Genomic DNA, 24,459 nt, shown 5'->3' on the forward strand with positions numbered 1-24,459 from the left:
AATAAACTTTGGTTAAATGTTAAAATAAATACAGTTACATAACCTAAAATAAAAACACGTGTTAATAATTTATTAACTTTGTTGATTATTTGATTATATCATAAGAGATGGAGTCAGTTAACCTAAAATAAAACCACGTGTTGATAATTTATTGATTATTTGATTATATCATAAGAGATGAAATTACCTAACCTAAATTAGCACACGTGGTGATAGTGTACTTGCTTTGTTGAATGTTCTGATTATATTAGTGTTATTATATGAATTGCATTTATCTGTTGAAATGAGAATTTTGAATAGATGAATTTAATGAAGTGGAACATAAAGGAAAATATGGGAGAAATATATAATTAATTACTGGTGTTTGTTGTTTTAATTCTATCTTAATAGGTCACATCTAATGCTTGGTCTAACAATTTTCAGAAGTGGGATGATTTCCCGTAGCAGAACCCGGTCGCGCAGCCGGGTGAGGTGGTGTCCATGGAGAATGGAGCGTGAGCAGCCACGGGTGCAAGAAGATGACAACGAAAGCAGCTCCCGGCGCCAACTTCGCTGCCACGTTGAGTCTACAGGCTGACGGCGGATACGACGTTCACCGAGCGGTACTGGTAGGATCTTTCCATATTCTTCTCTGTTGGCTAAACCTCACATTATACCGGAAGTCAGTCAGTCAAAAAAAAACTGAATTACCCGCACGTCAATGGCTAAATAAAATTGAACAGTTAGGAACAACTTCGTAAAAAGTTTTATTATATGGAAGCTTGTTTGGTAGGTTTTAGTAAAATGAAGCAAAGCTCACTACTTTCCTATGAGTATACATGGCAGGAATGGAAAGATAAAATTATGGAGACTTCCTCAAAGTATTGGTTTTGTTGAGTCATTGAAGCAAATGGTTCATCGAATGGTATCAAAATGAAACTACGACTCACTATTCCTATTCCAAATGTAACCTGTTGACGAAATGTGACATCACTAATTTAAAAGCTGTGTCCTGCATCATTGGTGGATTTCTTTATCACATTAGAGCCATGGCCAGGGCAGGTAATTATAGACCAGGAGAATTATATTCTCAAATTCTTTGCGTAAATGAAGATAAAATAAATCTTTTTACATGCCACAATCCAACATTTTTCTGGAATAAATTGTATAATGCAGACTTTTAGAAACAGTTTCGGGAATAAAAATGGCGGCGTACAGGATAATTGAGATCAGAATAAAAACGTTTGTTTCAATTCAATTCGATCAAATTTAGTTATTGATACAGGTCATCTTATAGGTACGAATACATAATAATACTGGTCCCGCTGTACCACGTCAAGCTAGCATGCAAAAATATTAATTGTGTTAAACATACTAAATTCTAAATACAAAATTAAAGAAAAATTTACGATTGTTTGAAATACATGAAGTTAGACAATAAAAGGGACTTACAATTTTGAATTTTGAATATTTAGTCCTAATTATTATAAGATTACCACAAAGAAAAAAAAGAAAGAGGAAAGTGGTTAAATATTCAAATAGTTACTTTTAACGTTTTTATTTTATTTATGTTTACAAGTTCTCTTATTTCCAAAAGGTAATTTGTTTAAAATTTTTAACTGCCATAATGATAAAACTATTAATGATAAGAGCGGTGCTTGGTGACGGGAATCTTAATTTATATTTTCGTCTTTTGTTATCAAATTCTGTTAACTTTTTTATTTTTATTTATTAGCTACAAACAAAATAGTTTTATAATGAAGGTACAGTTAATAAACGAAGTTTTTGGAAGTAAGGTATGGTCTCTCTGGGACAATCTACATATAACTCTCACGCATCCTCTTTGGACTAGTAACACGTTTTTTATGTTAGAGCCGTTGCCCCAAAAATTATGCCATATCTTTATACAGAGGCTACTTGACCATAATAAGCCGTCATTAGTACTTTTTGCTAACATGTTCAAACAATACGATGCTTGATTAACTCTTTTATAAACATATTCGATGTGAGTTTTTCCATGTTAAATTGGAATCGATTTTCTTATACAACGAGCCCGGACACGTGGTCCGTTTCTGTCCCAAGAATACAAATCACGATTCCGCCGCAATATTTGTAAAACAAATAGTAAGGATAATCTTGCTCAATCTACCCCTATATTTATTGATAGGTGAACCTGTTCTTTTAACGGTATTTTTGTATAGTGTTCCATCTTCGGTACAGTATTATCCAGTTGCATCGTTATTTATTAACCGTTCGTACAACCGTTAACCATCGTTAACTTTGGTACGCTTTTAATAAAAAAGGACCAACTTTTAGCACGTGGACACGTAACAAACGAAATTCGGTTTAAAGATTAAATTAATTATAGTAGAAATTGTAAGGAAAGTCAAATTCCGATTTCTATCCTTGAAATACAATAAATCCATGACAAAGATTCATTTGTAGAATCTTAAAATTCTAAAAGAACTTGTCAGTATCTGACAAACATACTCGGATTCATTCGCAACTAATACAAACGAACTAGGCTTAGCCGATAAAATACAATTGAACATCAAACTTAACTCTGAAAAGCCAGTCTGTTATCGTCCATGCAGGTTGTCGTTCGCAGAAAAGGATGTTGTTAGGGATAAAATAGATGATGTGTTAGGAAACTGTATTTTTCGGGAATCCAAGTCAAACTATCCCAGCCCGATTTTATTGGTAGATACGCAAAAAGAATGGAGACTATTGATTGTGCGTTGATTTTAGAAAGCTTGAAAGACAAATATCCGCTCCCAATCATCGAAGACCAAATCGAAGAACTTGGTGGAAAAATATATTTTACATTTTAATATTTTTTTTTTTTTAATATTGTAGCAGCAGATTATATTCACAAAACTTGATTTGTGACTCCCGAAGGCCATTACGATTTTTACGGATGCCATCTGGCTTGACGAATTCTCCAGCTGTCTTTTAAAGACGAATGGATACATTGTTTGCTTCAATAAGGAACAAAGTTCTTCATTACATTGATAATATTTTACTACCCACGGTAACTGAGAATGCTTAGACTTATTAAAGGAAAGTGTTACAGACTTACAGATTATATGAGAAGCAGGACTTACTTTGAATTTGGAAAAATGCTATTTCTTACAGGACAAAATGGATTTCCTCTGTTATGAAATAACTGAACAAAAAAATCCGTCCAGGAAGCAACGTTTCTAGGACTAACTAGCTATATTCGAAAATTTGTTTCAATTATGCTGTTGTATGTTTTGATTTATACAAATGAATTAAGAAAAACGTTCCCTAGTATTGGAAATCTGTTCAACAAAACGCATTTGATTATCTTAAAGTTATATTGACTAGGGATGTTATGGATATATAATTTCGGATCTGGATATGGATATGGATATTGGAAAAAAATAATATCGGTTTCGGTTACGGTTATGGATATTAAATTATTTCGGATTATCCGATAGTTTCGGTTACGGATATAAATTTTTTAAGGAACTGTAAAATGCGAACTGATGAAGGTGTCGCATTCCAGCGGAGTGCACAGTTAATTCGTACGAGCGTAATATTTAGTTGGACTCTGCCCTATCCGAAACTATCCAAAACTTTTATTACGGATTCAGTTACGGTTACGGATATTTTTTTTATTTCGGATATCCGATAGTTTCGGTTACGGATATGGATATCCATAACAACACTAATATTGACGAGTCGACCAATACTCTCGTTATTTCACCGAACAGGAAATAATATCGAAGTTCATACTGACGCAAGCAGTAAGGGCGTGGCTGGCATTCTGATGCAGAAACAAGAACGTGGATTCAAGCCTATCTCTTATTTTAAACTAGAAAGTTTTGTAAAGAAGAATCTATGTACCATTCCTACGGATTGTAAACTTTAACCGTTGTGAAGTCATTAAGAAGATTTCGAATATACCTAGTAGGTGATCATTTTAAAGTAACTATAGATAATGTGCAGCAGTGTATTGTTAATACCTGTTTGAAAACGAATTTGGTGTCAAGGATACCAAGATGGTGGCTATTTCTCCAGGAATAAGATATGGTGGTTGAGCAAAGATCTGGCAAGTCGCATAGTCATGTAGCTAGACATTCATATCGTAGATATTTTGATTGGATAGTTTGTTTGCGAAATCAGGATGATAAAATTCGTATGATAAGGAAAAATTGGAAACTGGCGTTGATCCCGATATTAAAAATAATTTAAAATTAAGGAAGATAAGATTTATAGAACCAAGATGGAAAGGAAAGACTGGTAATACCGAAATATGGAAGATGGAACATAATGAGGAAGTACCATGATTGCATAGGACATCCAAGGGTAAAACGTGAGGGTACCATAAAAAGCCATTTTTGGGTTACCAGAACAGCGAGGTTGTTGTGTAGATGATATTTTTAAAAGGAGTTAATACGGAAAAGTGGAAGGTGAGGTGCAGATAGAAATCTGAATGTTAGACGAAAATTAAAGAGAAAATTAAAGGGAAAAGGGAATATTAAAGGGACCTTACAAAACTCCTAAAGAAGTCGACAATTATATAGATATGTAATTAAATCTCTGAAAGGTATGAACGATTATAAAACTTTGGTGCTTTGGTTTCGTCGGACTCCCTAGAAAGATTCGAAGCAGAAGTTAACTCCTCTTCGAGTGGTGAAGATAGTGAGGTTAATGGTACAGAAGGAACTAATTGGATTAATTAATCAATGGAATGATTGAAGATTATAACTGAAAGAATTAAATAATTGAATTGTTGGAAGGATAAATATTGATTAACTGGTTTTAAAAAAAAATTAATGGTTAAAAAAATGGCTATGTTTGATTGGTATATTGGAAATGGTTTAAAAAAATGTTGGTTGGAAATGGTTCCAACAATGGTTATGATTGATTGGTATATTGGAAATGGTTTAAAAAAAAATGTTGGTTGGAAATGGTTCCAACAATGGTTATGATTGATTGGTATATTGGAAATGGTTTAAAAAAAATGTTGGTTGGAAATGGTTCCAACAATGGTTATGATTGATTGGTATATTGGAAATGGTTTTAAAAAAATGTTGGTTGGAAATGGTTATGATTGATATTTTGGATATTGAAAATGGTAAAAAAAAAAGGAAAAAAAAGAATATGGTTATGATTGATATTATGGTTATTGGAAATGGTAAAAAAATGGTTATGATGAGATTATGGTTATTATGATTGATTGATTTATTGGGTATAGTAAAATAGTCGCAATGGTTGTGACAAATTGGTTTATAGAAAACAGTTGTAAGAGTTATGAATTTAGTTAATCTTTATGAAGTTGGTTGAGTTTCACAGCAGTTTTATAGAAACTATTGATTATGGATATAGTTACATGAGTTGTTTAAGTTATTAACTTATTCGCTTCTAGTAAAGTAATTGTGGTTGAATATAATTTTGGATATAAAGGAGATTTTTCATCACTGTATGAGGCCTGGGTTAGAACTTCGTAGGATATACTTGGGCTATAGTCCAGAAAACAATGAACAGTTTTAAACTATATTATATTTTCTATAAAATGGCTTTGTTTGGTCGTACAAAACAAGTTTGTTAGTTTTCATACATTTTAACGAGTATATTGGAAGAATATAAAAAGTCAATGCGGAAATATGTTTTAAAATATTTACGAAATAAAATTTTTGCACACTTCTCTTTGCAGGGTCGCAAAGCGAGTCAGGATGGACGAGTGTCAAAATGACATTCCAATGTGGCTGACAAGCACGGGACCCAGAGCTATTCGAGCGCCATATTGGAACGATGTGGCTATTTAAGACCTGTAGCTTAAGGTCTGAGTTCAGTCTACGCTGAAATTTTGGAAGAAATAGTGCAAGTGTTATAGTGTTTCGTGGTGGTTAGAAAAAGCTAAGTATATTAACTATTTGGTTACTTTAATATTAGAATGTTAGTATGATTATCTGCAAATATTTTGAGACATTAACCATATTGTGATAATTTCCTAAATCTGCTTAAACTTTGATTTGTTATAGTTTGAGGTTTTATCCACATTGTGTAAATTGGTTATTGTTGGTTAAAATGATTTTCTCTGGATTTCCATCGGAAATAATTGTGTGATTAAAATGAATTTAAAATAACGTAATTTTCCTAGTTCTGTAAAACTAATAAGTTTGTCCCGCCATTTTTTATTATTGGTGGAATAAGATTACAAAGGCGGTAGTAATAAACTTTGGTTAAATGTTAAAATAAATACAGTTACATAACCTAAAATAAAAACACGTGTTAATAATTTATTAACTTTGTTGATTATTTGATTATATCATAAGAGATGGAGTCAGTTAACCTAAAATAAAACCACGTGTTGATAATTTATTGATTATTTGATTATATCATAAGAGATGAAATTACCTAACCTAAATTAGCACACGTGGTGATAGTGTACTTGCTTTGTTGAATGTTCTGATTATATTAGTGTTATTATATGAATTGCATTTATCTGTTGAAATGAGAATTTTGAATAGATGAATTTAATGAAGTGGAACATAAAGGAAAATATGGGAGAAATATATAATTAATTACTGGTGTTTGTTGTTTTAATTCTATCTTAATAGGTCACATCTAATGCTTGGTCTAACAATTTTCAGAAGTGGGATGATTTCCCGTAGCAGAACCCGGTCGCGCAGCCGGGTGAGGTGGTGTCCATGGAGAATGGAGCGTGAGCAGCCACGGGTGCAAGAAGATGACAACGAAAGCAGCTCCCGGCGCCAACTTCGCTGCCACGTTGAGTCTACAGGCTGACGGCGGATACGACGTTCACCGAGCGGTACTGGTAGGATCTTTCCATATTCTTCTCTGTTGGCTAAACCTCACATTATACCGGAAGTCAGTCAGTCAAAAAAAAACTGAATTACCCGCACGTCAATGGCTAAATAAAATTGAACAGTTAGGAACAACTTCGTAAAAAGTTTTATTATATGGAAGCTTGTTTGGTAGGTTTTAGTAAAATGAAGCAAAGCTCACTACTTTCCTATGAGTATACATGGCAGGAATGGAAAGATAAAATTATGGAGACTTCCTCAAAGTATTGGTTTTGTTGAGTCATTGAAGCAAATGGTTCATCGAATGGTATCAAAATGAAACTACGACTCACTATTCCTATTCCAAATGTAACCTGTTGACGAAATGTGACATCACTAATTTAAAAGCTGTGTCCTGCATCATTGGTGGATTTCTTTATCACATTAGAGCCATGGCCAGGGCAGGTAATTATAGACCAGGAGAATTATATTCTCAAATTCTTTGCGTAAATGAAGATAAAATAAATCTTTTTACATGCCACAATCCAACATTTTTCTGGAATAAATTGTATAATGCAGACTTTTAGAAACAGTTTCGGGAATAAAAATGGCGGCGTACAGGATAATTGAGATCAGAATAAAAACGTTTGTTTCAATTCAATTCGATCAAATTTAGTTATTGATACAGGTCATCTTATAGGTACGAATACATAATAATACTGGTCCCGCTGTACCACGTCAAGCTAGCATGCAAAAATATTAATTGTGTTAAACATACTAAATTCTAAATACAAAATTAAAGAAAAATTTACGATTGTTTGAAATACATGAAGTTAGACAATAAAAGGGACTTACAATTTTGAATTTTGAATATTTAGTCCTAATTATTATAAGATTACCACAAAGAAAAAAAAGAAAGAGGAAAGTGGTTAAATATTCAAATAGTTACTTTTAACGTTTTTATTTTATTTATGTTTACAAGTTCTCTTATTTCCAAAAGGTAATTTGTTTAAAATTTTTAACTGCCATAATGATAAAACTATTAATGATAAGAGCGGTGCTTGGTGACGGGAATCTTAATTTATATTTTCGTCTTTTGTTATCAAATTCTGTTAACTTTTTTATTTTTATTTATTAGCTACAAACAAAATAGTTTTATAATGAAGGTACAGTTAATAAACGAAGTTTTTGGAAGTAAGGTATGGTCTCTCTGGGACAATCTACATATAACTCTCACGCATCCTCTTTGGACTAGTAACACGTTTTTTATGTTAGAGCCGTTGCCCCAAAAATTATGCCATATCTTTATACAGAGGCTACTTGACCATAATAAGCCGTCATTAGTACTTTTTGCTAACATGTTCAAACAATACGATGCTTGATTAACTCTTTTATAAACATATTCGATGTGAGTTTTTCCATGTTAAATTGGAATCGATTTTCTTATACAACGAGCCCGGACACGTGGTCCGTTTCTGTCCCAAGAATACAAATCACGATTCCGCCGCAATATTTGTAAAACAAATAGTAAGGATAATCTTGCTCAATCTACCCCTATATTTATTGATAGGTGAACCTGTTCTTTTAACGGTATTTTTGTATAGTGTTCCATCTTCGGTACAGTATTATCCAGTTGCATCGTTATTTATTAACCGTTCGTACAACCGTTAACCATCGTTAACTTTGGTACGCTTTTAATAAAAAAGGACCAACTTTTAGCACGTGGACACGTAACAAACGAAATTCGGTTTAAAGATTAAATTAATTATAGTAGAAATTGTAAGGAAAGTCAAATTCCGATTTCTATCCTTGAAATACAATAAATCCATGACAAAGATTCATTTGTAGAATCTTAAAATTCTAAAAGAACTTGTCAGTATCTGACAAACATACTCGGATTCATTCGCAACTAATACAAACGAACTAGGCTTAGCCGATAAAATACAATTGAACATCAAACTTAACTCTGAAAAGCCAGTCTGTTATCGTCCATGCAGGTTGTCGTTCGCAGAAAAGGATGTTGTTAGGGATAAAATAGATGATGTGTTAGGAAACTGTATTTTTCGGGAATCCAAGTCAAACTATCCCAGCCCGATTTTATTGGTAGATACGCAAAAAGAATGGAGACTATTGATTGTGCGTTGATTTTAGAAAGCTTGAAAGACAAATATCCGCTCCCAATCATCGAAGACCAAATCGAAGAACTTGGTGGAAAAATATATTTTACATTTTAATATTTTTTTTTTTTTAATATTGTAGCAGCAGATTATATTCACAAAACTTGATTTGTGACTCCCGAAGGCCATTACGATTTTTACGGATGCCATCTGGCTTGACGAATTCTCCAGCTGTCTTTTAAAGACGAATGGATACATTGTTTGCTTCAATAAGGAACAAAGTTCTTCATTACATTGATAATATTTTACTACCCACGGTAACTGAGAATGCTTAGACTTATTAAAGGAAAGTGTTACAGACTTACAGATTATATGAGAAGCAGGACTTACTTTGAATTTGGAAAAATGCTATTTCTTACAGGACAAAATGGATTTCCTCTGTTATGAAATAACTGAACAAAAAAATCCGTCCAGGAAGCAACGTTTCTAGGACTAACTAGCTATATTCGAAAATTTGTTTCAATTATGCTGTTGTATGTTTTGATTTATACAAATGAATTAAGAAAAACGTTCCCTAGTATTGGAAATCTGTTCAACAAAACGCATTTGATTATCTTAAAGTTATATTGACTAGGGATGTTATGGATATATAATTTCGGATCTGGATATGGATATGGATATTGGAAAAAAATAATATCGGTTTCGGTTACGGTTATGGATATTAAATTATTTCGGATTATCCGATAGTTTCGGTTACGGATATAAATTTTTTAAGGAACTGTAAAATGCGAACTGATGAAGGTGTCGCATTCCAGCGGAGTGCACAGTTAATTCGTACGAGCGTAATATTTAGTTGGACTCTGCCCTATCCGAAACTATCCAAAACTTTTATTACGGATTCAGTTACGGTTACGGATATTTTTTTTATTTCGGATATCCGATAGTTTCGGTTACGGATATGGATATCCATAACAACACTAATATTGACGAGTCGACCAATACTCTCGTTATTTCACCGAACAGGAAATAATATCGAAGTTCATACTGACGCAAGCAGTAAGGGCGTGGCTGGCATTCTGATGCAGAAACAAGAACGTGGATTCAAGCCTATCTCTTATTTTAAACTAGAAAGTTTTGTAAAGAAGAATCTATGTACCATTCCTACGGATTGTAAACTTTAACCGTTGTGAAGTCATTAAGAAGATTTCGAATATACCTAGTAGGTGATCATTTTAAAGTAACTATAGATAATGTGCAGCAGTGTATTGTTAATACCTGTTTGAAAACGAATTTGGTGTCAAGGATACCAAGATGGTGGCTATTTCTCCAGGAATAAGATATGGTGGTTGAGCAAAGATCTGGCAAGTCGCATAGTCATGTAGCTAGACATTCATATCGTAGATATTTTGATTGGATAGTTTGTTTGCGAAATCAGGATGATAAAATTCGTATGATAAGGAAAAATTGGAAACTGGCGTTGATCCCGATATTAAAAATAATTTAAAATTAAGGAAGATAAGATTTATAGAACCAAGATGGAAAGGAAAGACTGGTAATACCGAAATATGGAAGATGGAACATAATGAGGAAGTACCATGATTGCATAGGACATCCAAGGGTAAAACGTGAGGGTACCATAAAAAGCCATTTTTGGGTTACCAGAACAGCGAGGTTGTTGTGTAGATGATATTTTTAAAAGGAGTTAATACGGAAAAGTGGAAGGTGAGGTGCAGATAGAAATCTGAATGTTAGACGAAAATTAAAGAGAAAATTAAAGGGAAAAGGGAATATTAAAGGGACCTTACAAAACTCCTAAAGAAGTCGACAATTATATAGATATGTAATTAAATCTCTGAAAGGTATGAACGATTATAAAACTTTGGTGCTTTGGTTTCGTCGGACTCCCTAGAAAGATTCGAAGCAGAAGTTAACTCCTCTTCGAGTGGTGAAGATAGTGAGGTTAATGGTACAGAAGGAACTAATTGGATTAATTAATCAATGGAATGATTGAAGATTATAACTGAAAGAATTAAATAATTGAATTGTTGGAAGGATAAATATTGATTAACTGGTTTTAAAAAAAAATTAATGGTTAAAAAAATGGCTATGTTTGATTGGTATATTGGAAATGGTTTAAAAAAATGTTGGTTGGAAATGGTTCCAACAATGGTTATGATTGATTGGTATATTGGAAATGGTTTAAAAAAAAATGTTGGTTGGAAATGGTTCCAACAATGGTTATGATTGATTGGTATATTGGAAATGGTTTAAAAAAAATGTTGGTTGGAAATGGTTCCAACAATGGTTATGATTGATTGGTATATTGGAAATGGTTTTAAAAAAATGTTGGTTGGAAATGGTTATGATTGATATTTTGGATATTGAAAATGGTAAAAAAAAAAGGAAAAAAAAGAATATGGTTATGATTGATATTATGGTTATTGGAAATGGTAAAAAAATGGTTATGATGAGATTATGGTTATTATGATTGATTGATTTATTGGGTATAGTAAAATAGTCGCAATGGTTGTGACAAATTGGTTTATAGAAAACAGTTGTAAGAGTTATGAATTTAGTTAATCTTTATGAAGTTGGTTGAGTTTCACAGCAGTTTTATAGAAACTATTGATTATGGATATAGTTACATGAGTTGTTTAAGTTATTAACTTATTCGCTTCTAGTAAAGTAATTGTGGTTGAATATAATTTTGGATATAAAGGAGATTTTTCATCACTGTATGAGGCCTGGGTTAGAACTTCGTAGGATATACTTGGGCTATAGTCCAGAAAACAATGAACAGTTTTAAACTATATTATATTTTCTATAAAATGGCTTTGTTTGGTCGTACAAAACAAGTTTGTTAGTTTTCATACATTTTAACGAGTATATTGGAAGAATATAAAAAGTCAATGCGGAAATATGTTTTAAAATATTTACGAAATAAAATTTTTGCACACTTCTCTTTGCAGGGTCGCAAAGCGAGTCAGGATGGACGAGTGTCAAAATGACATTCCAATGTGGCTGACAAGCACGGGACCCAGAGCTATTCGAGCGCCATATTGGAACGATGTGGCTATTTAAGACCTGTAGCTTAAGGTCTGAGTTCAGTCTACGCTGAAATTTTGGAAGAAATAGTGCAAGTGTTATAGTGTTTCGTGGTGGTTAGAAAAAGCTAAGTATATTAACTATTTGGTTACTTTAATATTAGAATGTTAGTATGATTATCTGCAAATATTTTGAGACATTAACCATATTGTGATAATTTCCTAAATCTGCTTAAACTTTGATTTGTTATAGTTTGAGGTTTTATCCACATTGTGTAAATTGGTTATTGTTGGTTAAAATGATTTTCTCTGGATTTCCATCGGAAATAATTGTGTGATTAAAATGAATTTAAAATAACGTAATTTTCCTAGTTCTGTAAAACTAATAAGTTTGTCCCGCCATTTTTTATTATTGGTGGAATAAGATTACAAAGGCGGTAGTAATAAACTTTGGTTAAATGTTAAAATAAATACAGTTACATAACCTAAAATAAAAACACGTGTTAATAATTTATTAACTTTGTTGATTATTTGATTATATCATAAGAGATGGAGTCAGTTAACCTAAAATAAAACCACGTGTTGATAATTTATTGATTATTTGATTATATCATAAGAGATGAAATTACCTAACCTAAATTAGCACACGTGGTGATAGTGTACTTGCTTTGTTGAATGTTCTGATTATATTAGTGTTATTATATGAATTGCATTTATCTGTTGAAATGAGAATTTTGAATAGATGAATTTAATGAAGTGGAACATAAAGGAAAATATGGGAGAAATATATAATTAATTACTGGTGTTTGTTGTTTTAATTCTATCTTAATAGGTCACATCTAATGCTTGGTCTAACAATTTAATGAATGCGAAGAAAGAGAAATATTCCAAATGTCTACCTAACTACTTAAATACTGAGAACAATAATAACAGAGGTTAGAACCTTAGGACCAGAGAACGGACCGATAGCAATCAAAAATGACCTTTAACGTGTCGCAATAAGGGTGCAATAGTAGCCCTCTAGTACAACTGTCGTGATTTTAAACTAATTACCTAATTTGTCATCCCGTCCGTTCGTGGACCGCAAACAAACCGTTGCGTTCAAGTCCAACTCACATGCTTCAAGTTGTCTCAGGCCCTTTCCGTTCTCAGAACTGTCACGTCATACAAATTAGGCATTTAGAATCTAATTCTAGTGGGCGTTTAATTACTAAACGTAAATATTAAACGCTTTAATACCTAAGTAACTCAAGGAAGAAAGCTAAGAGGTGTTTTTAACCCCCGACCCAAAAAGAGGGGTGTTATAAGTTTGACGTGTGTATCTGTGTATCTGTCTGTGGCATCGTAACGCCTAAACGAATGAACCGATTTTAATTTAGTTTTTTTTTAAAAGGTGGCTTGATCGAGAGTGTTCTTAGCTATCATCCAAGAAAATCGGTTCACCCGTTTGAAAGTTATCAGCTTTTTTCTAGTTACTGTAACCTTCACTTGTCGGGGGTGTTATAAATTTTTAATTTACACTTGTAACTATTATTTTTGGATATTCACAATTTGAGTGAGCTGATTTGAGAATTTTGACGGTGAGAATGAATGAGTTTTGGACAATAACTTAATACAGTAAGTAAATAAATATTTAATTTAAAATAGGTACTAACTTAACTGTTTTTTCACTGGCTTAGCTGCAGCCTGCAATCACATCTGATGGTAACTAATGGTGACACGACTTTGGCTAAAGCGTACCTACTAAAAAAAAAGATTCCGACGAATTGAGAACCTCCTCCTTTTTCGCAGTCGGTTAAAAATGCCCACTTTCGAGTCTTTTTTTTGAGTTTTGATTTGTATTCTATGTCCTAAACTAAGTAATTAAATCAAATTAAGTAAGTAGTTAGGGACTTAATTATTTTATTGAGGTTAAGTTCAGTACAGTTTCACCCCTGCAATAGGTATTTAAACATGTATGCTTAACAGCTAATTCTGCAAATTAGTTACGTATGTACCTACAAGTTAACTTTAACATACTTGTAAACAAGTTACACAGGTTAAAATGGAATTTAACTTAAACCTTTATGCCCACCCTTCTTAATACCAGTCGTTAGCATATTTTAGATTCCTGGGCAGATATTTGGGCAAGACCTTTGAATTTCTTGTTAAAATTATAATAGTTAAGTAGGTAGGTACCTACTTACTTAATAAATAAAATTAATGACCAAATATTTGCATTGTCATTTCGTTTTAATGTCATGGTCTTTTGTAATACCTTTAACAAGCTTAGAATAGCTTTTACAAGTTGCGTAGTACATAATAATATGTAAGCATTTCACGAATAATATTTTACTCAAACAAAGCTGAGGATTTCTATTATTCTTGTCCTACCTACTATTGATAACCACACGCATTATAGGATGTTATAACACTTATATGTTATAACACATGTAGAAGCACATAAAAATTCCTATCGCCTTCTTTAAAACTAAATAACACCAGTTTGTTCAGTTTAATTTAGTTTTGCTTTTAGTTTAACAGGGCTCTCTCCGTCACTTACTCCATACAATCGTAGTTTCAATTTCATTTGAATATTAAGCAACCAAAGTCCATGAAATTTTGCAGACATATTCTAGAAACTAATAACTGTGCCTGTGGTGTTTTAGATTTTTCTAAAAATATATAGTTTCAAAATTACAGGAGCTCAAAGATTTGTATGTGAATTTTTAAGACCGCGTAACTTTGAAACCGAAAATTGTAACAGAAATCTGGAAAACCACAGGCATAGATATTCGTTTCTAGAATATGTCTGCAAAATTTCATGAACTTTGGTTGCTTAATATTCAAATGAAATTGGAACTACGTTTGTATGAATCGAGTGACGGAGAGACCCCTCTCAAGTTGTGAACACAGTTTAGTGGCGCGATAAAAGCATAACTTCAACAAGTTTACTGTGTCGCTGTGACTTGTAGGCCTAGTAGCAATAAAGATATCAAAGCCTACATAGGTGCGTAGTGTACCACTATCACGTACCTAAAACATTAAGTACTAGTAGTGAGTAGGGGCCATAAACTCGTCACGTCTTGAGAGTTGTGGGATATGTCTCACAGCACAAAATACGTGGGTTTTTAGGGTTACAATCCACGCTACGGCTAAGATTTTTTCATTTGCACGCCATTTGCCTTCTCTGGTTCCTGGTTAGTTAGTATGAAACACGATAGCTTTTCCACTAGGTAGGTACCTACCTACGTACCATTTCTGTATTTAAATTAATAATTCTATATTTGTTGATTCGCCTATCGATTTATTGGTTAAATTGCATTAGAACAGTATAAATCATTTCTATCATTGGACATGGTGCAAGATATCTAGACCTGCAGGCGTTGTCGTTTGGACAGATTTAGCGCTACGCGATATCTGCTTACCCCGCAGCTTCCTGTATTTAAATCCTTGGCGGATTGCGTGCCTTTTAGATTATATTTCGGTGTAAAATAATATTTATTCGATTCTATTGACGCCATCACGTAATTTGTACGAATCTTTAACAGGGCTCTCTCCGTCACTTACTCTATACAATCATAGCCCCAATTTCATTTGAATATTGAGCAATCGAAGTCCATGAAATTTTGTAGACATATTCTAGAAACTAATATCTGTGCCTGTGGTGTTTTAGATTTTTCTAAAAATATGTCGTTTTAAAATTACAGGGGCTAAAAAATTTGTATGTGAATTTTTAAGACCGCGTAGCTTTGAAATCGAATATTTTTATGGAAATCTGGAAAACCACAGACATAGATATTAGTTACCGGAACGTTTCTACAAAATTCCATTGAGTATAATTGGTTAGTATTCCAATGAGAGACGAACAACGTTTGTATGGAGCGAGTGACGGAGAGACCCCTCTTAATGTAATTCACTGAAGTGGCAGTGGCCAGTAGGCTAGTCTGTCACAGAATCGAGGGTCGACGTCATGGAGAGACTATAATGCGCGACAGGTTGAGATGGCAACCGAGGTGGAGACGCCCCGCACCCCCGCACAGCCCCCGCGCTAACCCGCTGCGGGTGATGTCCCCGGCCTCATTGCTATGTCAACCTGTCGCGTACTATACCTACCTTACAGGTGCGCAGTCTGCACGAATTGCAAAAATTATGATATTTTTATTTTAAGTACTTAATTAGTACCTACTTACTTAACTGTAGTATTTGGACAGTTTTTTTTTTTTTGATTGATGAATATTAGCCATGTTAAATGACTAATATTCCCCTTTCCTCTCCAACTAAGCGTCAGGCTTGTGCTAGGAGTAGGTACGACAATAGTGCTACGGGCGGGGTTTGAACCGTCAACCTTTCGGTTTTCAGTCCACTCCTTTACCGGTTGAGCTATTGAGTTAAAACATAAAACATCTGACTAAAATAATACCCATTTAATTCTTGCAACATAATATAATTTTATGTCGGAAAAGAGTTACAGCCGCTTATTTTCAATGCGCGGGTAGCTCAATAGCAAAAAAACTTGTAGAAGGCAAAGTGTTATTGTCTAAGCAATTGCCTGATAGAAAAAAATGTTATTCAATGTGAAAACATCATTAAATCTCCATCAAACGATCCGTATCAAATTGGTAAGTGATAGATGCATGATAGAGTATCGAATTATTAATAAGCATAACTATAACAATCACTTGTTTAAGTTGCAAATGTATATTCAATATAGAGCAAGGGCGTACATAATGCAAATTGTGATATTAATTTAATACCTATGAGTTGATTGTCTTGACATGGTAATACAACCTACTTATTTGATGCATCTATATTAATTATCATTATTTTAAGCTTTTTATAGTGTAGGAGTTAATGAACAGGCAGCCATTTGTTTTTAGATTTGGGCTTTGAAGATTTTGGATTTTGAAAAATTCTTTCACCATTTTTGGGGTCCCCTACCTCAAAAAGAATCCTTATAGGATCACTTTGTTGTCTGTCTGTTGTGTGTCTGTCGTGTCCGTTAAGAAAATTTATAAAGCAGGTAGGTACCTACTTCCCGTTGACCTAGAATCATAAAAGGCAGCTAGGTAGGTCTTATACGAGTTGCACAAGTAAAGACAAAAATCTGCATACCGTAAATGTGAGGTTACATCACAAAAAAATTAAAATGTATTGACGAAAAAACTATTTAGTAAATCACATAGTAATATACCTACTTATTTAGGTAGATATCGCAGTCCGTCATAAACTTGCAGTGTTCTACATACCTACTTTGAACAATGGTACGGAACCCTTGGTGTTTGAGTTCGACTCGCGCTTGACCGGTTTTTTAAGGTAGGTCTATAACTCTACCGTCCTACCTACATTATTCTAAAAAATGATCATTGGTCATAGGTGCTCAACCCGAGTATATCGGGGTCAGCTGTTAGTACCTCCCTAATAATATTATTATTTTGAATTATTAAAAAACCATAAGTAGTTGTGTTCTAATAGGTAGGTTCCGTGTTCCTAGTAGCTACCCTCTTATTCAATTTCTCTTTATCTAGGTACGTATCTACCTGCTTATTAACTAATAACTTACCACTTATCTATACATATAATAAAATTGTAGAAAAGTGGTGTCTGTACAATGGAAATATATAAAAAAAAGTAGCAGGGGTTGTTATTATATCGATGCCGAACCCGAAATTGTAATTAATTTTTTTTTGTCTGTTTGTCTGTGTGTTTGTGCACGCTAATATCAGAATTCTTATTTGATTTAGATACGGTTTTCACTAATATATTGTAGTAAGCTTCACTTAACATTTAGTGTTTATTTCATTCAATCGGTTCAAACGAAGTCGCGGGCACAGCTAGTAATGACTAAAATTAATAATACTTACTTGTTATTTAATAGGCAGGTACCTAAATTTTAGTCCACCAGCCACGGTACTCGGCAGAGTAGGTTAACAACTACGGAGTTAGGTAGGTAGTAGCCTAGTAGGTACAGTCGGACCACGGAGGCTGCGTCGGCGTCCCCGCTGGAATGCGACACCTGTGACCACAAAACACTGCCAACACACCCCACACGTGTTTTTCCAACTTAAACTTGCCTTTTCACACAGTAATAATCCTGCTAATTCCTCCAATGTCTAACAAACAGCAAGCAAAAAAAGTTTGATAAAAGTTCGCGATTCTCGAGACGAAAGTTCTAAAGTCAAATCGAAAACCTTTAACGACACGAAGTGAACGGCGACCGAACGCGAACTGACGTCACAAAAAGCGTGCCGTTCAACAGTGTTGCCTGGTCTTAGTATCACTACTCCCCATAATTGGTCTCAATTTACCCAGATTTTTATCGGTTACCAATATTACTAAAGTATAAACTTTCATATTGTATTATAAGCCATACTAATTCTTATGCTTATCCATACAATTGCTATAATATTACTATCCCACAAAAACATTTCATGTAAATATGGTTGCTAAGACTCACAAGCTGTTAAAAAGTTATGAGTTCTCTAGCTAGTAGAACCAAGCCCCTAGCTGAGCTTCGATTTATGCTGCCCATGGGGCCTATCCCAAGTCCAAAGTATATAGCTCTTAAGTGCTCTTGACTATATCACATTTATAACAATAAATAACAAATAAATCTTCTACAAACTCTGATTCTACAAACTTGACATCTTGGTAAAAAAAGAATGGTTGGGCGTTTAATGTTCGTGAACATTAAATGACCAAGACTTATTTTTTTTATTAAGGATGTAGGGTTTGTAGAATCATCTTCAAAAACCGGCCAAGTGCGAGTCAGACTCGCGCACTGAGGTTCCGTACTTAGGTATTTTTCCACCATTTTGCACGATAAATCAAAAACGATTATATATAAAAATAAATAAAAATCTGTTTTAGAATGTACAAGTAAAGTCCTTTCATATGATACCCCACTTGGTACATTTATGTTACTTTGAAAAACACGTTTTAATTTTTTTTAATGATGTAACCACAAATTCATGGTTTTCAGATTTATTCCTGTACTTGTGATATAAGACCTACCTACCTGCTAAATTTCACGATTCTAGGTCAACGGGAAGTACCCTTTACGTTTCTTGAGAAACTCGACGGACAGACAGACAGACAGACAAACAAACAGACAACGAAGTGATCCTATAAGGGTTCCGTTTTTCCTTTTAAGGTACGGAACCCTAAAAATTGGGAAAGATAAAGATAAGAGCTAGCGAAAGAAAGAGAGGCAATTTCTAGGTAAATATATCAGTAGGTAATAAAGCGCTGTGCGACCTGAATTACATTTTACTGTGTCGTAGTAAGAGCTGCTATTTATTTAAATGATTTTGCGGAGTGAAACTTTTGTACCACTGTACTATTGTGTATTCTGAGACCACAAGTTAAAATTGTGATTCAAACGGTACAAGCTCGTCAACAGCATTTTTATGACGTGACGATAGATGTCGTTATACTACTTTAAGTTGCGGTATTCTGTGATAGCCTTGCTAATATAACTTCTTACAGCAACTTCTATTTCGCATCTCACTCACTTCAAATTCAAAATATAATTTTTGAACAGATGCATTACAATTGCATCTTATACTACTCTTGAGGATGCCCGCGACTTCGTCCGCGTGGATTTAGGTTTTTAAAGATCCCGTGGGAACTGTTTGATTTTCCTTGATAATAAGTTGCCTATGTCAATTACAGAGACGCAAGCTAGGCTTGGTACCTTTCATACAAATCGGTTAAGCGGATGGGTTTTTGGGAATTCCGTAGGAACTCTTTGATTTCCCGGCATAAAAAGTAGCCTATGTGCGTCCCCGGGATATAAGCTCACCCTGTACCAAATTTCCTCAGAATCGGTTAAACTGTTGGGCCGTGAAAAAGTAGCAGACAGACAGACACACTTTCACATTTATAATATTAGTATGGATTATAAACCATTGATCATTATCTGATCAAAGTTATAAACTCAGTTATAATCATTTGAGAATATTACTAGCACATTTCTGAAGTGTTGACGTGGTGTATAAAAAAATTATTTCAAATTCAAATTTAAGACATAGGCTGACTTTAACGAAAATTGCAGTTAATTGCGTATTGCGTGGCGGGAATCATTGAAAGTTCGTATTTAGTTACTCTAAATCACTTTTAGATAAATAATGTCGAATTGTCTTATTTTCTTGATATTTTTAAGTCTTGATACCATCGTTTAGTGCACTTTTAAATGGTTGATAGAACGATAACAGCAAGCAAAATTATAGCACTACTCGAGGATGGGAGTAGTCAATGTTATATTGTGTCCCAGAGGCTAAACGTGAGTTGTTCGACTGGCCAGAGGACTTGGCAACGATATCAAGAGACTGGTTCCATCGGTAGAAGGCCTGGGTCTGTAAGAAAAACCATGCACAGAAGCTCGAGATGTCCACTTCTTGGTTAACCAGCTATTGAGAAATTGCATATCTTCTTATGTCCAACTCAAAAAGACTAGAGGAAGTGAAAGGTGTGCAAAGCAGCTTATGAACTGTCAAGTGGAAGCTTTTCGCTCCTTATGCAGTTGTTGTCCAGCCCGTGGTCCTAAATTACTTGACGAGCACAGATTTGCTTGAGACTTAGCTTCGCTCAAAATTGTGCAACGTGGACTCAAGATGACTGGCGTAGAGTGTTATTCTCTCTAAGCCGAATGTCGCTGTATGGTGAGGAGTGGGGACCACCGTCGGCGAGTACTGCGAAGATAAGGGGAACGTTCCGCAGAAGTTTGCTTTGAAGAAATAACCCCTTATGGTGGAAGCTCAGTTATGTTTTAGGCAGCGATTGATGTATTGGACCGTACGGAGTTAGACTTCAAGAAAAAGGCACATTGAGTGCACACCGGTTCATATATCAGAAGTTTAAATTTGTTACCTACCTACATATAAGTATGGAGGAAAATTTATTTTGATGGACGGTACTGCCAGACAGCGAGCGCGAGGCTAACCGTTCTGGTGATGTGGAAGCGTAAATTCAACAGGTTAAGATTTGACGTTTGAATTGGCCAGCTCGAAGTCCCGACCTCAATCCCATTGAGCACATCCCGCAGCTATGATCGATGCAGCTCACTTCGCAAAACATCAGCTAAGGAATGTAATTGCTACGCAGTGGGAGTGTATTAGAAAAAAAAGTATGTGTGCTAAAAAAAAACTTAAGTTTTTACCTCGTTTTTAATTAATGAACAGATACACAACTAGCTGACTTTTATGGCAATGAGTTTTGAATCTTTTAAAGTAAGAAGGTGGTAATTTACCACAAAAATAACCCCGCTAGTTTAGTTTGACTTGAATGTAGGGAATAGGGAAAAATACCATAGGATGGCATCACTGTCATTCAATTCAAACTTTCAAGGAGATATGGAGCGAGTGAGATAGATAGATGCGATAGCAGCGCCCCTGTTGATTGGTTGCTGTAAGCTCGCAAAATAGTGATGTACAGTACAGCGTACCTATGTAACTTTGATATCGATGCAATTCATGCAACATGCTATGCTGCAGTTGCTGTTTATTGCTATTTTTATTTTTGTTGTTTTTTGTGGTCTGTATAACTTAATAGTTCATTGTTACCTTATAGTTTGTTAGAGTTATAGTTGTTGCTATATACTTGTTGTTCGAACGAATTATCTTTGGCTGAGATCTATAGAGCGTACTTTGACTTTGTTCAGATTTAAGACACTGTTCAAACGAGACAGCTTTATACCGCTGGCATAAATCCATCTCTTTTTATTAAGGTTCCGTACCTCAAAAGGGAAAACGGACTCCTTATAGGATCACTTCGTTGTCTGTCTGTCTGTCGCGTCTGTCAAGAAAACCTATAAGATACTTCTCGTTGACCTAGAATCATGAAATTTGGCAGGAAGGTAGGTTTATGTATAACACAAGAAAAGGAAAAATCCGAATACCGTAAATTTGTGGTTACATCACAAAAAAAAATGTGTTCATGAACAAATAATTATTACATATTTTAAAAGCAAGATAACTGTACCAAGTGGGGTAGCATTTAAAAGGGCATTACCTGTACAATCTAAAACAGATTTTTATTTATTTTTTAGCATTATAGTTTTTGATTTATTTCATTTTTGCTAAATGTTGAAGATATACTAGGGTACGGAACCTTCGGTGTGCGAGTCTGACACGCACTTGACGGGTTTTTTTTACTGAAACTTAAGTCTGAGCAAAGTCAAAGTGCGCTCTATAGATTTCAACCTTAGACTGAGTTAGTATTGTAATCAAGCCCAGTCAGTTTAGCATAATAATATTGTAGGTTTTCTTATAATAATAGGAAATAAAAGTAGTAAACCAATTTTTATATTTTTTTATTTTATTTATAATAATGTGCCTGCGTGAATAAAACTTTATTGTGTTATATTGCTTTAGTTGGTAATATTAGATGAAACTTAAATTTAGTTATTTTATAGAAAATATTGCACGCCTACGCTTAATTAATTACAGTGTATGGCACAGACTATGGTACAAAATATACAGGATTAACTATCAATAGTTGTAATTCTAATATCACTTCATAAATGATATAGATGCAGGAGCGTCGCAGCCAGAGATATCAGCAACAGCTCTCCGAAGAAATCTGCAAACAAAATAAAAGTGGTTTTTATTTTGTGTTCATATGTTATAACACTATGTATGAAGAATATACTTGTATGAAATCCTAGTTGTTGAATGACACAAAATAAAAACTTAAAATATTTCAATAGGGTGGCAGTAGTGAGTGCAAAAAACATCATTTAACTATCATTAATCTATTATTAAAAATTTACATTATTTAAAACGAGTTAATCTAATCTATCATATTGCCCTGCCAATTTATGACGGAGGCTTATTAAATTAGCTTTGCCAATAATTATGATGTGTGAGTACTGTGAGTGTCGCTAAAGACGCATTATGCATTGTGCCATGTCAGATTGCAATTTTTGAACTTACTTGGCCTGCCAAATGATTAAATAAATAAATAAATCAGAAATTTCATGACCAAAGAGCCTGCTTAGCCTTATGTTTTGAGTGAAGGATTAACTGTCTGTTCAGTGTAAAAATGCCCAGAAGGTAGTTAAATGAAGATATTAGCTATAAGTTTATAGTCATAATTTCAATAAAAATCCTCGTATTTTTTTAATGCTGGCAGTGATAAACTTCATAATGCTTTACCTTTGAGCATACAAAATCTCTTTTGATTTGAGTCAATAGTGGTAAGCCATGGGGAAATATCGCAAGTATGATCTTGACCTTTTTTAAAATTTCTTTAACAAATATTTCAACGTTTTTTTTCAGTCATCTTGCTATCTACAGAAAGTGTTTCGGAATCATCTGATTTTTTTGGCTATCCTTAAAATTCTATAAGTTTTAATCAATGAGTGTTTTACAAAAAGATGATGCACTTACACAATGTATTGGAAGCCTTATCAAAAACTGGTGCTTGATATTCATCTGTGGCCTCTAGGAATTGGTACATTGCTTTAAAGCCAGTTCCGTCTAGCCTGTCGTTAGATCGAAAGGTTACTTTGAAAAAATTTCTTTCAGATTCTACATGAAACTCCTTCATCCGTCCACAGTATCTGCCGTATTTATTGTCTTCAGTCATTTTGTTAGAAAATTCTACGTAATCACTCGCTGACACTGCTTCGCATCTGAAAAATAAAATTATTATTTTAATCTTCTCCATAAATAGGCGTTATTGTTGTATTATTGTACGATTTTCGGGTTTGATTCTGGTGTAGGTCATTTCAGAAACTCATATTTTGTCAATTCCGAAATGCTTACATTATCAAAATAAGTCGATGATTGAACCGTTGCCATAGTCATAACAATACCCTAAAACTTCGTCTTGTTACCAACACGAGCTTCATCGTCTAGCCATACCAGAGTGTCAAAAAAGATGGATTCAAAAAAGAAAAGACATCAACTAACGGTAATACTCCCTCCACGTCGAAGTGTGTAAAGTGCAAATGGACTTTTTCCGTCTGCCCACCATGAAAAAAGTAAGAACACTCTGTGTCTCTTGGATATGGTCCAGGTGAGTTTGGCGAAGCGAAAGTTCCGTTGCGCGATTCACTACTATTATATACAAATGCGCAGGGGAATTCTTTCAGCTGTCGTCCTGTAGATATACCGAAATCTGTGAAATAAATGGAATGACTTTTATAAAACTGGCCAGAATCGAGCATTTTGCAAAATTAAGTTTCTTGGGGCTTCTTGGTGGTAAAATGGAAAGTAGTTAGGTAGGTACATGCTGACTTGCACCTCTCGCTCCAAATGTATTTTCAACAAGCTTTATCGAGAGTCATCCTTGAATCAAATCCGTTGCGTTTTTTTTTATTAGTGCTTTTCTGTTTTAAAGACGTGCCGCTTGTCAGTGCGACATACCTATAATGGTGATTTTTGTACAAAATGAAACATACCTAAATTAAGAGATGGCTTTCTAACAGGCTTTGAGTCACTGACTACAGTGATTCTAAGAAACCTATTGAATTTATTAAGTTTTTTTATAAAAAGGTTTAGGGTATAGTACCTACGTATATAAACCTACCTTATTGCTTAAATAACTGAAAACCTAATT

The 24,459-nt window shown here is 34.1% G+C and overlaps 2 protein-coding genes across 2 annotated transcripts in view; both read right to left on the minus strand.

Moving 5' to 3' along the window:
- The window catches only part of LOC123869008 (cadherin-99C), a 175,002-nt gene extending 156,873 nt beyond the window's left edge, over positions 1 to 18,129 (minus strand). The window contains exon 1 of the mRNA XM_045911728.1: positions 17,760 to 18,129. The gene's annotated coding sequence lies outside the window, so the exon portion shown is untranslated. The remainder of the gene's footprint in view (positions 1 to 17,759) is intronic.
- A 4,062-nt stretch (positions 18,130 to 22,191) lies between these two features.
- Positions 22,192 to 24,459, minus strand: part of LOC123869010 (suppressor of lurcher protein 1-like) — a 297,510-nt gene continuing 295,242 nt past the window's right edge. The window contains exons 13-15 of the mRNA XM_045911732.1: positions 23,811 to 24,018; positions 23,286 to 23,530; positions 22,192 to 22,476 (exon numbers count right to left, since the gene is read on the minus strand). Of these exons, the coding sequence (XP_045767688.1) occupies positions 22,412 to 22,476; positions 23,286 to 23,530; positions 23,811 to 24,018 (518 nt within the window). The 3' untranslated portion in view covers positions 22,192 to 22,411. The remainder of the gene's footprint in view (positions 22,477 to 23,285; positions 23,531 to 23,810; positions 24,019 to 24,459) is intronic.

Source organism: Maniola jurtina, chromosome 10 (genome assembly GCF_905333055.1).
Source record: "Maniola jurtina chromosome 10, ilManJurt1.1, whole genome shotgun sequence".
NCBI classification, from domain to species: Eukaryota; Metazoa; Arthropoda; class Insecta; order Lepidoptera; family Nymphalidae; genus Maniola; species Maniola jurtina.